Genomic DNA, 14,291 nt, shown 5'->3' on the forward strand with positions numbered 1-14,291 from the left:
ACAAAATACATCATTGGCTAGGAATTCGACACGGGGTCGGAAAGCAAGGGCCCAATCTTCTATACGCACCACAGCCCTACAGCAGTTTTATTTGATTTGACAAAGGCAGATTCACATCAGAAGAGCCGCGTCGGTGAAAACGCATCCAGGCAAGTCTCAAGGCGCCTCGGCTTTTGGCTTTCCAAATATTTCTCTCGTCACAGTAGCTGTACTGAATGCGACAAGTCTAAGCCTGACACGGGAGAAAAATTCACAGAAAGTGCTGTATAGGGAGAAGGTAGGTAAGAATACGACCCGGCCATGGTGTCGGGTAAACGAACTCGAAACCACCGACACCCACTCGACTAGAATTCTTGCGCAACCAGATCCTACCCAAGGCAGCATTTTTTTGTTCACTGCTACCTGCCTGGGCGATAAGCTTGATTTTTGTCTTGCTGACCGCCTTGACGGGGATGTACCGAACCTTCGTATACTGAACTGACCGCCACGGCAGCGGATAGCTGTGCCGCGCGTTGTAACTCACTCAATCCTATGCTGGATCTGATGCCGTTTTCGTCTACCACGGGCAGTTGAGACCATATATGACCATACCACTGAACAAGCAGGTGGATTAAGTTTTAACGCGCAGATACAGTACATGTCATGATAGCATAGAAATAATCACTACCGATTTGCGATGCGCATTTCGCAACCGATGATCGATGTTTGATGACCGGATGGTCAAAAGGTTGGTACCTTACGGTGTGGGCATAGGTGGATCCAGTCGAATCAAGGTAAGGGAGTACGGAGCATAGATTACCGAGCAGTACACACCGGGCGGTAGAGGTAAGGTACATTCATGTACCCCCATGTTTTTGTGACGTCGTCAATGTACACTGCTGCGGGTCGTTTTCGCTGCTGGGATCAATCCTGCTTTCTCGTTTGCTGTCATCCAAAAGCCGTAACTGATGGACTTTGAGACAATTCCTTATTAATGCAGTGCTTGGTTCTTGTGAGGGCTGGTTTGGTGTGGAAGAACATGGTAACCATTTGTACAATATCAGACCCTATGCACAAGCTACTACTGTACGTACAGTGCTTTCATACTCGAGTTGTGTGTGATGAGTTGGGCGGGGAAACTGGTTGGTGCCGCCGAAAGTTGGTCTGGGCTGAAATTCGACCAATGGCAGCCGAGATTGGGTTGACGGAGAGAAGGGACCAGGGAGGTTGTCAATGCGACTCTCTGTTGCGGTCAAAAGAAAAGTTGCTTCCACGGCGCAAACAAACGACCCGCTCCAAGCCGGTTTTCTCCCAATCCCATCTATTCATTCCGTCTCCCACAAGTCTGACCCTATCAAACTACTATCGTCTTCCTACACCTACCACCTGCCAAAGCTACAGTACCTAAACGCACAACCCCACGTCCTTGCAGCCAATTGCCTACGGACCTATCGATTCTTTGCAGCTTTCTGCTCACAGACAACGCCTCATTCGGCACAGCCAGATCAATTCAAGCAATAGGAACAAGAGACAAACAAAAAACGAAAAGAAAAATATTCAAAGTAAGTGATGAAAGTTTGTTTTAATCCGTCGATACGGGCCGACACGATAAGTCAGTCATGCACGTGGCTTGCGCACCAAACAGTACACACGCAGGCACGCGTCTTGCCCCAATCCGATTCAGTCCACTCCAATGGATGGTCGTCGTTTTACCTGTTACTACAAGCTGTACTTTGATAGTACTTATGTACTTTGTACAGAGAATTAAAGTTCTCCATCGCTGCCCTTGGCTCTCCCCATCCATACAGTCCACTCTGTCCCCAGACACACGGGTCTCCCTAACCTGAGCGATACATACATGTTCATCCAACCCGAGCTGGGCAACAAACAGCCACCATTCAGCTGCCAGCCCATACCTTCCTATCCTACCTAACTACGCACCCGAGGAGGAAAATAAAATAAACCTGAAAATAGAGGAGTACTTTTCTGACGCGACTTTGCAGATATCACACTTCCCATTGATACAGTCAGTAATATGCCAGATACTGTCTTGTTCCTGCCCCTGTATTCCCTGCGCGTGGAGCTAGCAACAACGGTCTGGCGTACCTTGCCTATCCGTCGTTTCCGTCTCTGGTTAGAGACGGGCTCGGGCTTGTAACTCGACAAGACTCCGTCCCTCTACCTGACGCACCTGTCCATGCTGCCGTCATCCTATAGGTAGCTAAGTTGTCTGCCTGCCCGAGTTGACACCGCATTGTCTTTCTCGGTGCAACCAGCCCTTCCTCCCCTTGCCCTTTCTCCCTGCTCGTATAAGGCGAGCGCGTCATGTCCCTCCCAGGTACCTTGGAGTCGGTACCCGACTTCCTCAGTCCTCTCTCGCTTCCATCTGTCAAGGCCAAACCAAGCAGCAGCCATTGATTTGAGTAAAGGGCGAGAACGGTGGACTGATCGGGAACGAGGCGACCCCCTTGGCATCCGTCTTTGCTAGTGACAAGCCCTCACCGGTCAAGCGACCAGGCATTGCTGCAGAGTGTGGAACGCCCCTCCCACGCCAGCCAAAAGCAAGCTTGGAATCGCAACGCACTGCAGGTCGTGAGCCAGCAGGGCGGATCCGCCCACACCATGTACCTTTCTTTGCTCGCCTCGGATCCACGACGAACATTATTTTCTTCGTCACTGTTGGGCGCATTCGTACAGCGACTCGTAGTCCCGGGAAGATAATTTCTCCAAAAAAAAAAAAAAAAAGAATCATTCCTTTACTGACGTAGCTGCAAGCAGGCCCTGATCCAAGCCCACTTAGGAACCCCAGAACGTCGGCACTGCCTGCAAGGCTTGCAACCCTGCAACGTGTAGCAGACACATCATATCCATCATCCTGTACGATCTGGCAGTCCAAGGAATTTACAAGAAGCCCGCTCCCGCCTGCAGCTAGCCAAAATGTCGGACTCGCCCCAATCCAATCCCAAGGAGATCGAAGGCGCACACACTCCCGACGAGGAAGCACAGATGAACGATCCCCAGGACCCACAGTCTGCCGGCCTCGGCTACGAGTTTGAGGTCAAGGAGCAAGATCGTTGGCTGCCAATTGCAAATGGTACGTGGGCGGCACCTTTTGCCCCCTTTTACTGTGTCATCCCTCAACTACTCGGCCCCCCCGTGGCCACGGTTCGAAGGGTATCATCAACCGCCCGGGATGCAGAGCTGTCCACTCTGCTAGGATCAGCGTTGCATGGCGATATCCCAGGCTCAACTGGTTGAAAGCTTGACCGCCTCTGCCTGTTGTTATCTTGCCATCGTTTATATATTTCCTGTCTCATGTCCCGCGACTCCTCTCCATCCGGGTCGCCGGAAGCGCCCCGCGCCTTCTTGTCCTCCAAAGGCGAGAAACAGCACCATGATGCATACGATGCTAACATACGAAACTTTGCCCCAGTGGCCCGTATCATGAAAAATGCACTGCCCGACAATGCAAAGATTGCAAAAGAGGCCAAGGAATGCATGCAAGAATGTGTCAGCGAGTTTATCTCGTTTATTACGAGTGAAGGTTAGTTTTTCGGCCCTAATATCAGCATTCACAGCTACACTGTGAAGACGGCTGCTATGTTGCAGAACACACTTGCTAATTTGTCAAAGCCTCTGAGAAATGTCACCAAGAGAAGCGAAAGACTGTGAATGGGGAGGATATCTTGTTCGCCATGACGTCTCTTGGCTTTGAGAACTACAGCGAGGCTTTGAAGATCTATCTTGCCAAGTACCGTGAGGTAAGTCTCGGTATGCTCGCATTGTCTGCTAAATAGATGCAGCAATGCCAAGCTCCGTTGAAGCAAACAAGACATCCATCGCTTTTGTCGCATGACACTGACCGGAGTGTAGCAGAACCAATCAACACGCGGCGAGGGCCAGCAAAATAGGCCTAGCAGTCAAGGCTATGGCGCGCCGCCTGGTGCCGCGCCTGGGACCAATACCACAGCGGGTTTCCCCGGCGGAGAGCTCGGGCAACAGGGTACTGAAGCTCCCGGAGATGCCTCCGGATATCTCTACAACACGCAACCTGGGCACAATGGTGCCGCCACGGGTGAATATTGACCAGCATAAACCACGCCGTATGTATTCAGTCCGCTGGAGTTTCATGCCAACTTGCGGCTCAGAAGAGTTTCGTGCGCGGCGTCGCATCAATGTACATGAACCCTGTTTGATGAGGAGGGCTTATGGGGAATGGATGGACGGGAGTAGGTGTCATTTTGGGGGTTATTGATTATTATTATTTTTCTTCTTCTCTTATTCTGAACTTGACGTTACTATACTTGATAGATTCCCCACAAAGGCGATCACTATAATTCTCGCGATTGTTTTTTTTTTTTTTTTTTTTTTTTTTTTTACATTTGTATTCGCATTTGCTGTGAACACGAACGACCGGTGGCTTCCTAGGTCGTCCGGAAAATCGTAACTCTATCACCGATCGGGACATTCTTAAACTGATAGCAGCCGCAGGTCTCAATTGGTCCATCTTTGAGAAAGACAATTTAAAATTCATGGGTCTTGTTGCTTCTCGGCTTCCGGAATTCTCAGCAACCCATGGTTGCTTATACTCCGTACACTAGTCTAGACTAGAAGAACAGGCAGATTCCATCAGCAAGCAATGCGAAGAAGGTCCACAGATCCATGCCTAGCCTAGGCTGGTCTCCACAACAACAAGAACAAACGGATCTTTCCCCACATTCAAGTGAGCACGTGCCACCTAGACCCCTCTGTCTGACGACTTTTGCACTTGTCTCCGCCAAAAAGTTTTTGGGTGGAGGCAGGCAGGCAGGCAGTTTCTAGACATACCAGACCGATCGATCCGCCTCCCGCCATCATCACCTCACTTTCTAATATTCTGGTCAGCGACGCCGGAGCTCACAAAGCGCGCCACCGCATATCATTTATGCATACTATGCAAGATTCACCCATGTTGGAATTCTTTGACAGGTTCTCAGACCATAACATAGCTTAGGGCTGGACTGGCTCAATTGCTGGCCCTGTCGCCTGAGGACGAAATATCCCAAACTTGGGTAGCAATCAACGAGGGGCTTCTCTTTGCCTTTACTTCACAATCACCGAAATGACAACATCCGCGGCCAGGCCTGTTCTGCAGGGCCTGGCTTCCTCGACATCATCATTGCCGTCGAGAGCCCCGCCCGGCAAGAAACCCATACTACGGACACCGCAGTCGCTTGCAGTATCGACCAAGAGGAAGCGAAGCGACGACTCGGACGACAGGCCTGAAAGCAGCCCTACGAAACGTCTCAAACACGTTACGTTTGATTTGGAATCTAACATGACCGTCGACATCGGAATGAGGACGCTCGAGGAAACAAAGCGGGAGGTCAGAAGTGCGCTGGAAGACCGGGTCCGTGGGGAGACCGAGGGCTACGAGAATCTAAAGGCCATCTTCCAAAATGACCGGCAGAGATATCTCCCACCGATACTAGGGGATGAAGAGGACTGTTTAAAGCCTCAGGAACTCATCGTCTACGTGGTTGCCCTGTCCACCTGCGCCCCGATGCTGGATAGGTCATGCTCAGACCTGATAAAGATCGTGACAAGATGCTCATGGCTGGGCCGAGATGATGCATTTTGCAAGGCATACACTCAATTTTTGGCCGCTCTGATCAGTGCCCAAGGCACAACTCTTGAGCTGGTTCTGGCCATGATCGTCGAGAAGTTCAAGGACTACCGCGAAAGTGCCTGGAGCGTTCCCGATTTCCCAAAAGTCAGTTTCGCCACCGCCCAGGACCGGCTACATGGCGGACTCCGCTACCTGCTTAGGCTATTTCCGGCAGCCAGGCCCGTACTGTGCAGTTTGCTGGCGAAGCAATTCCCATATTTGGAGGAGTCCAAACGGGTCCACACAACTTACGTCCAAAATCTACTACTCCTCAGGAAGTACGCGCCGGATCTGGGTCAAGATATAATGGAACTGATCATAGACCGGGTCGTCAAGATTGACGTGCAGGTGCAGTTTGACTTGGATGACATGGATGACGATTTGACGGCTGCAATAGTTATGCACTTGGGTTCGGCAAGGGAGAAGGCCGATCTGGATATCGATTCAGACGAGAGCGATGCCGAGTCAATCGCCAGTGACGATAGCGACTTTGATGCGGAAGCCACAACAATTGAAACGGGATCGACCACTATACAAAAACTCGACGCTATAATGGATATGCTATTCGAAGTGTACAAGCCAAGCTTCGAGAATCCAACATCAGATGAAGCAAAGGAGGTGCTGGGTGACTTGATATCCGACTTTGTCAACCTCGTCCTGCCAACTTACAAGTCACGCCACACACAGTTCCTTGTCTTCCATTTCAGCCAATACTCCCCCGAACTGATGGATCTATTCGTCGGTACACTGTTCAACATGGCATTCGAGTCAAATCGTCCCATGGCGTTGCGGCAGTCTGCCACAGCATATCTGGCTAGCTACGTGGCTCGAGGAGCCGCAGTGCCTGCCGAAATCGTTAGGAACGTCGTGGAGCTGCTGTGCCATCATGTAGACGTGCAGATGCGAAACCATGCGGATGGCTGTAGGGGGCCTGACCTTCGGCGCTACAAGCACCTGTATTGTCTGGTGCAAGCGCTTCTCTACATTTTCTGCTTCCGTTGGAGAGAGCTAGTGGCCTGGGCGCCCGATCTTGTCGACCCTTCAGAGAAGTCGTCTTACCTCGGCCACGACCTTGAATGGATCCCGGGCTTCAAGGAGTCGATGAGCCGCATCATATACAGCAAGTTTAACCCACTCAGGGTATGCTCGCCTGGAATAGTGCACGAATTTGCCGACCACGCCCGGCTGCTTCGGTTCATGTACGTCTTTCCTTTGCTGGAGAGCAACAAGCGGATACATCTATCTCAGTTTGCCTCGGGCGATTACTCGACCGGCGGGGCGTTACGGGATACCTGCTACGACCCTTACGACGAGAGCGGTTTGCAACTGGAGGCGTATTTCCCCTTTGATCCCTACCAGCTGCCAACTAGCAAGCGGTGGATCCAGGACGACTATGTGAGGTGGGAGACGTTGACAGGCATGGGCCTCGGAGACGATGATTTGGACGATGTCTCTATAGAGGACAACCTAGACGATGATGCCAACGACTATGAGGAGGAAGATACGGCAACGGACGACGGGAAAGACGACTGAAACGGAATCTAAGACTCATTCCGCAAATTCAGGCGAACGGAAGGCAATGGACTTGTGTCAAAAAAAAAAAAAAAAAAAAAAAAGAAAAAAAAAACATACGCAGCTTCAATAGCTATGCCGGGCACGCCATTGAAAGGATTAGCGGCAATCTCGTGGAAGAGATGAAGGTGTGCAGTAATCATCTTCCAGAGTATTCGCGGTGCTGCGTAGGAAGCGCACTCACTGGGTACGGTGATCTAGCAGCACCGATATAGTCAAAAATTTCCCTTTTCTTTCTATTTTCTTTGTTATACTAGGTTTTATTTCAACTTCACGATACCAAGCGCAATGTTTAGTCTCAAATAAAAGACCAATGATGATTCATAAGCAGGAACAACAGCGAGGCATCCGAGTATCAACAGCCTCAAGAATATGTTCCAGCAGCTCCATAATTGTGACCGTTGTTGATGATAACAGGCTCAAATACGAATGGCGGTTAACAGGTTCTATAATAAGAATCCAACGATGTGCTAACCTGTATAGGTAGATAAGGAATATATAGCTGAGTGTGAAGCATCAATTTTTTGGCTGGGTTTTCTGAACCACGGATTAGGGCCCCGTGATTACCGAAGATTTTGACTATCGTTTGAGCCGCATACAAGCATACTTTTTTTTTTCTTCGGGGCTGAAAATATCAGCCTGACAAGGAAACGTCTTTTTATAAAAAAAAAAAACCCTGTAGCTGTTCTCAGAGACCAACTCATACTGCAGGTAGGTATCTTCTGTACATAAGACCACTGCGCAGCGAAAAGAGGGCTATCGGTTGGACGAGAGGGGCGGCGATACCCCGGGCGTTGGTGCAATACGAGCCTGCAATGCAGCAGCTGATATGCAGGCGGATGGGTTACACGAAGAACCAAGAGAACCAGAAAAAAACGCGGTGACAGGCGCACCACCTAGAGTATCTGCGATGGAGCAAGTTTCCTCAACCGTAGAATGGGAAGGAACTATTGATCAGAAAAGAAAGGAAAGATAAAATAAAAAGATAACATAGCGAAAATATCATGTGCCGTGTATGCGATTCTCGGCAGGGAGAGTATTGAGCCGTTGTGACCAGCTGAGGCGTGCATCTCAGCCCCATGAGGCCACTATGCCTCTTTTTGCAAGCACGCGTCTGGCAAAGGACTGAAAAAAAATAGAGAGAAAAAAAAAAAAAAAAAAAAAGATAAATTTTAAGCTTCATCAATGGAAGCAAGCTTGGAGGGTTGGATCATGGCATCGCCGTTTAGAGGCAACGTTTCGCAGACTGTTGTGTGACTTTGCTCGGGTGTGCGTGCTGCAGTATCGGTTGCAACAGGCCGAGATGGAGGTTGTTTCCCCTTCAGGGTCTTTGGTGTGTACAATTGGCAAGCTTAATCCCTGTTCTATTATTGTCAACCGGCCGAGAACCCGTTCCCCATTAGTCTAGGGGATTTTTGGGCGGGCTCCCATTCTTCTTCAAGAGAACTGGCCTGGGGTAGTGTGATTTTTCGCATTGGAGGAAAACGAAAAGCAAAAAGGGAAGGCATCAAACAGCTTGGACACACCAAATTCTCAAGGAAAGGATGCTGCGGGATTTCTCGTAAAGGCAGCGGAAATTGCTTTCTTTTTGCCTTTGTATTTTTTCTCTATTTTTTTTTCTCTTCATGTTGCCAGGCAATAAACCCACCATGCAGACGCCAATTAGAACCAGAGATCATATGGCCTTACAGCAACCAGTTTATTTTGGGCAATTTGGCTTGGCCGTTATCCATGCGGGGAAATCACACAAGGGAAAAAAAAAAAAAAAAAAAAAAAAAAAAAAAAGACCTAAGCATCGGCCAACGAACATAACGGGGGGCCCGCAGCTGCAAGATGATTTTTTCTGATGGATGGATCGATGCGAGTCTGGCCATGAACCTGGTATGGTATGTGACAACGTCCTGCAGTCGACTGGGGTCGGGCCAAGAAAAGAAGCTGATATGTTGGGTCTACAATACAACACGGGATGGGATTTTTTTCGTGTATACCTTATCCAGAGATGGTGGTGTATATGAAGAAGCTTCAGCCACCCTCGAACAATGCGTTGTCCACTTGACCCCGAGGAAACTCGTCCTTCACTGAGCCTCTGATTTGGCCCAACGCATTCGGGCAAAATATTCCTTTTGTTTTGCCGGTTCAGTCACTCGTTAAGAGACAAGGCCCTCGTTGGGGCTTGTATACTCGGCAAGATGACATTGTTATCCCTCGTTTTGCTGGTGGGTGAAATATTCGAACTCCCCAGGTAAACAAAAGAACTACGATTAACAAGATCTGTTACAGGCATCGTTCAGCAATGCTGCAATCATTCCAAGAATGCCCCCGCCGGAAGTCTTGCCCGCCGGCTGGGATTATATGGGCTGCTACGTGTGCGTATGATCCTTGGGAGGACTCGCTGGTCGTAAAGGCAAAGCAGACCAACCCAGATAGCTTGACTAACAAATACTGCTTTTTGTTCAAATTCAGTGACGTTGGGCGTTCCCTAGGAGCTGCAGCCACATCATCAGGCTTAATGACGGCCGAGGCTTGTATAAACTTTTGCATCTCCAAAGGAATGCAGTTCGCAGGGACTGAGTACCACAATGAATGCTGTGAGTTCATCCACTGAATCCCACGAGTCAGTTCGCACCAGGAGTTGTCCATATGTAGTGGTTCTGACCTGTTGTCGACCTTGCCATCTGAAAAATCTCAGACTGCGATAGTGCTTTGGCCTCGGCGGCCACCCTCGCCCCGGACTCTGAATGCAGTACCCCTTGCTCGGGAGATGCAACCCAGAGCTGCGGTGGACCGAATAGGTTGACCGTCTACCACAGCTCTCAGGCAGTGGGTCCACAGCCAAATCCTGGAGTCAACGGCTTTAACCATGTCGGCTGTTATACGCAAGTTCCTAGCTGCCTACTCTTGCCCTCGGGGAATCATAAAAATATGACACATGCTAACTTTTATGTCTTTTGATTGTTCTACAGCGAGGGCACCACTGCCCGCGCATTACCTGTGGGCGGAGGTGTACCCAGTGCCGAGGTGACAGCGGCTACGTGCACAGCTTCCTGCCTGGCTAAGGGTTTCAAGCTAGCCGGTGTTGAATATGGTGGAGAATGCTGTAAGTCATCAAGAGTGGTGGCCACAACTACTTGGCTGGCTTGGTAAACAAACAAAAGCATACATGCCGAGGACCTCAACTAATGCTCAAACCGTGCAGACTGCGGCAACAGCCTTTCTGCTGGATCTGTACCCGCTGCAAGCGGTTGCAATACTCTCTGTAATGGCAACAGCAGTGAAATATGCGGAGGTCCTAATAGGCTTAACCTATACAACTGGCACGAAAACGAGCTGCCGACGGCAAGTGTGCCACCTACTTCAAGCACCAGAACCTCGGCCTCGACAGTTCCAGGCTCAACAACACCGCCACCACCCGTGGTTACTGACCTCCCAGAAGGGTTTGAGTATCATGGATGTTGGATTGACGGGCCCAATGGCCGAGCTTTGCCCGACTACCAGGCTCCGGACTCTCAGACTCTTACACAGGAATCGTGCGCTCGGATATGTAGTCAGCGCGGCTACACAATCTCTGGGACTGAGTATTCTACCCAGTGCTTTTGTGCAAACGCAATATACAATGGAGGCTCCAAGACGACGGAAGCAGAATGCTCTATGGCCTGCAGCGGCAACCCATCGCAGAAGTGCGGCGCTGGCAACAGACTAACCATATTCTCGAGGGGCGAGCCGCAAGTGTTCCTCCCACCGGCACCACAGACGGGAGGTCTGGGCGGCTGGACGTACCAGGGGTGCTACCAAGACAACCTAAACGACAAGCGGACCTTCTTCTGGCAGCTGTCATTCCCCAACGTAATGACACCCAAGATGTGCTTGGATCGGTGTGCCAAGTACGGCTACATGGCGGCAGGTCTCGAGTATGGAAACGAGTGCTACTGCGGAGATCCCCAAAACGTCATTACGGCTGGGGTTGCTACGCCGAGACCCAGCGGCGAGTGCAATGTGCCGTGTGACGGCAACCGCACCGCGATTTGCGGAGGGGGCAGCAGGCTGACCACGTACTTCTGGACCGGCACCCCATTCTACTCGTGGACGTTCCCCCAAACCCCAGCTACTGCAGGCCGCTATGATTTTCTCATAATGGGCCAGACGATCGCGTTGATGACCCAGGAGTCCATAACGGGCAAAGTCACCTTCCTTTCCAAATGGGGCACTGGCCCAGGCAACGAGACGGGAGCGTACGAGCTTGACGTCTCGATGATCCCGACCGATCCCGCTGGGGCGTGGAGGACCCTCCATGTGAAGACGGACATCTTCTGCAGTGCTGGCGTGATCCTGCCAGACAGAGGAGCCCGTCAGCTCAACGTAGGAGGCTGGTCAGGCGAGTCGACCGAGGGCTTGAGACTGTACTGGCCTGATGGAGCACCCGGATCGCCTGGTGTGCGCGACTTCCAGGAGAATGTCCAGGAGCTGAGCCTGCAAAAGGGTCGGTGGTATCCTACCGCAATGGTCATGGCGAATGGCTCTGTGATGGTCATTGGTGGGCAGGTTGGTTCCAACGGCGCTGCTGTTCCTTCTATTGAGGTTTTGCCACACGCGCCGGGGAGTGCACCCCTTTATATGGATTGGCTTGATCGGACAAACCCAGACAACCTGTGAGAAACATTCCCCCCCACCATTTATTTCATCCTAAGTTGAGGGGCAACTTACCAACTGATTCACAAACACAAACCCAGATATCCATTCGTCGCTGTCCTACCTGGAGGAGGGATCCTAGTAACTTACTACAACGAGGCCCGCATTCTAGACGAGGTTACTTTCAATACGATCAAGCAACTCCCCAACATCCCGGGCGCAGTCAACAATGACCTCGCAGGCAGGACATATCCCCTCGAGGGAGCATCGGTGCTCCTGCCCCAGAAGGCGCCCTACACGGCGCCACTCGGCCTTCTCGTCTGTGGTGGCTCATCCAACGGGGCTGCTAACGCCCTGGACAACTGCGTCTCCATCTACCCTGAAGCCGCAAACCCCGAGTGGGTCATTGAGCGCATGCCATCCTTCCGTGTGATGCCCTGCATGGCACCTCTGCCCGACGGAACCTATTTCATCGGCAACGGCGCCCTTCACGGTGTCGCAGGCTTCGGCCTGGGTCTGGGGCCCAACCTGAACAGCCTGCTCTACGACCCCGAGAAGCCGGTTGGTTCGCGCATTACGGTTGCTGCCAACACGACAATTGCACGCATGTACCACTCGGAGGCCATCACGCTCCTCGACGGAAGAGTCTTGATCAGTGGGTCTGACCCAGAAGATGGTGTAAACCCTCAGGAATACCGGATTGAGACGTACACGCCGCCTTACCTTCTCAGCGGCAAGCCTCGACCCTCCTTCACAATAGTGAACAAGGACTGGGGCTACGGCGCCATTGTTGCCTTTTCGTTGGGAAATGCCCCGAGGAATGGTGCAATTACTGTTACACTATTGGGGGCCGTGTCCTCGACTCATGGTATGTATAAATGTTTTCTGTCTGTCCTTGCCATAAAAACAGGCACCCAGATCGTGCTGACAGAATACTTTTTTTTTTTTTTTTCCTTCTGTTTCTAGGCAACTCAATGGGCGCACGCACGCTAATGCCCGCCGTGACATGCACGGGCACCTCGTGTACGGTCCAGGCGCCACCAAATGCCCACGTGTGTCCGCCGGGTTGGTATCAGTTCTTTGTTCTGGACGGCGGTATTCCCGCCGTGGGTGTATATGTCAGGATTGGTGGCGACCCGGCCGGCCTTGGGAACTGGCCTCCAGGTAACACGTTTACTAAGCCAGGTGTCGGACCTGTTTGATATTGACAGCCAGATGTTTTCTTTGCTCGTTTCCTCTTTGACAGGACAAGCTATTGCATTTCCTGACCCAAATACAAGCAACATGTTGCGTTTTGGATCTCGGGCTGAGCGTCTTATAATGGTGGGTTTTCAAGAAAATAGCTCCCCCGGGGGGTATTCATACATAATGCCGCAAGATTGAAAGATCTCGAGTCACATTACCGTACATCTAGATAGTTGTTGTTAATTCGTATACACCGTACACATCGGTATCAATCACAAGGGAGAGAGCGAATCCCTGGCGCAATCGGGACAATTGCTTTGGCGGTGGTATAATATCCCAACAAAGAGAGGCATCTCTGTTCTCCCCCTTATAACATCCTTGCCCCCGGTGGTTACACAACCAAGATAGATCCTGTAAGTTTCAAGGGGAAAAAAACAACTATACAACAAGCTTTGCCATCCCTCTGAAAAAAAAAAAAAAAAAAAAAAACAAGAGCCCTTGTCCTTGGATGGAATCTTCCGAAAAGAAAAAAAAAAGGATCAATTAGGCTCGACTAGTCTCGTCACATCTCCCATCCTCCATCAGACCAAACACCCAACAAGGTCATGATTGGACGGTAAGTTTTTCTAGGCTTTGTCGATGGGGCCCCCTCTCTCGCCACATCCGATGTATATTTCTGTTGTAACCCGCCTGTCCGGCGTGCAATTTATGCATGTAGCCGTGAGGATGGTTTGCACCAAATTCACGCCGGATGAGTTGTGCAAGGAGGCGGGGCGAACGGAGTCTTGATGAAGCACAAAAAGCTTCCCGCGCAGCACGCCGCTAATAAAACTGGACAAAAACGCCCAGGAATTGGGAGCTTTGGGTCGATATCATGCATTGTGATCAAAACAGCCCTCCCAGGCTCGTTATAATTTGATATCACAACACTCCACAGGACGAACGGCAGTTTTAGAAACATTTCAGTTCCGTTGAGGGAAAAAAAAAAAAAAAAAAAAAAAAAAAATCAACATGGCAGATAACTGCAAGGTCGTGTTTTTGAATGTCTCATTGCTGGCTGGTATGCATCGCATCGAGTCGTCTGGTCACAGTGACAGAGTAGTCACTCATAAACCACCTCTGCCGGTTACATCCCAACCCCCAAACGCCACCAACCCCTAGAAGAAAAACCAAAACATCGAGTCATCCTCGGTCCGCCTATTATGCTGAGCGGTGAGGTTTGGGTTGCGGGTTATTTAGTAAGCAACAGGCACAAAATTTGGGCTTGCGAGCAGCGTCTTGT

General features: G+C 50.7%; 3 protein-coding genes across 3 annotated transcripts; all 3 read left to right on the forward strand.

The window, feature by feature from the left end:
* Positions 1-2,916: 2,916 nt before the first annotated feature.
* Positions 2,917-4,316, forward strand: PpBr36_01169 (uncharacterized protein; the record flags this gene model as incomplete). The annotated part of the gene is made up of 5 exons (XM_029888357.1): positions 2,917-3,073; positions 3,413-3,523; positions 3,613-3,740; positions 3,853-4,082; positions 4,291-4,316. 4 exons carry the CDS (start codon positions 2,917-2,919, stop codon positions 4,063-4,065), a joined length of 609 nt encoding a protein of 202 aa, XP_029751178.1. The 3' UTR covers positions 4,066-4,082; positions 4,291-4,316.
* A 764-nt stretch (positions 4,317-5,080) lies between these two features.
* PpBr36_01170 (uncharacterized protein) lies at positions 5,081-7,159 on the forward strand (the record flags this gene model as incomplete). The annotated part of the gene is made up of 1 exon (XM_029888358.1): positions 5,081-7,159. The coding sequence occupies one exon, from the start codon at positions 5,081-5,083 to the stop codon at positions 7,157-7,159; it is 2,079 nt and encodes a 692-aa protein (XP_029752284.1).
* A 2,228-nt stretch (positions 7,160-9,387) lies between these two features.
* Positions 9,388-13,026, forward strand: PpBr36_01171 (uncharacterized protein; the record flags this gene model as incomplete). Its single annotated transcript, XM_029888359.1, has 8 exons — positions 9,388-9,414; positions 9,479-9,564; positions 9,662-9,786; positions 9,888-10,060; positions 10,166-10,295; positions 10,395-11,844; positions 11,926-12,692; positions 12,791-13,026. The coding sequence occupies 8 exons, from the start codon at positions 9,388-9,390 to the stop codon at positions 13,024-13,026; spliced, it is 2,994 nt and encodes a 997-aa protein (XP_029752283.1).
* Positions 13,027-14,291: the final 1,265 nt, after the last annotated feature.

This window comes from Pyricularia pennisetigena, chromosome 2 (genome assembly GCF_004337985.1).
Source record: "Pyricularia pennisetigena strain Br36 chromosome 2, whole genome shotgun sequence".
Taxonomy (NCBI): Eukaryota; Fungi; Ascomycota; class Sordariomycetes; order Magnaporthales; family Pyriculariaceae; genus Pyricularia; species Pyricularia pennisetigena.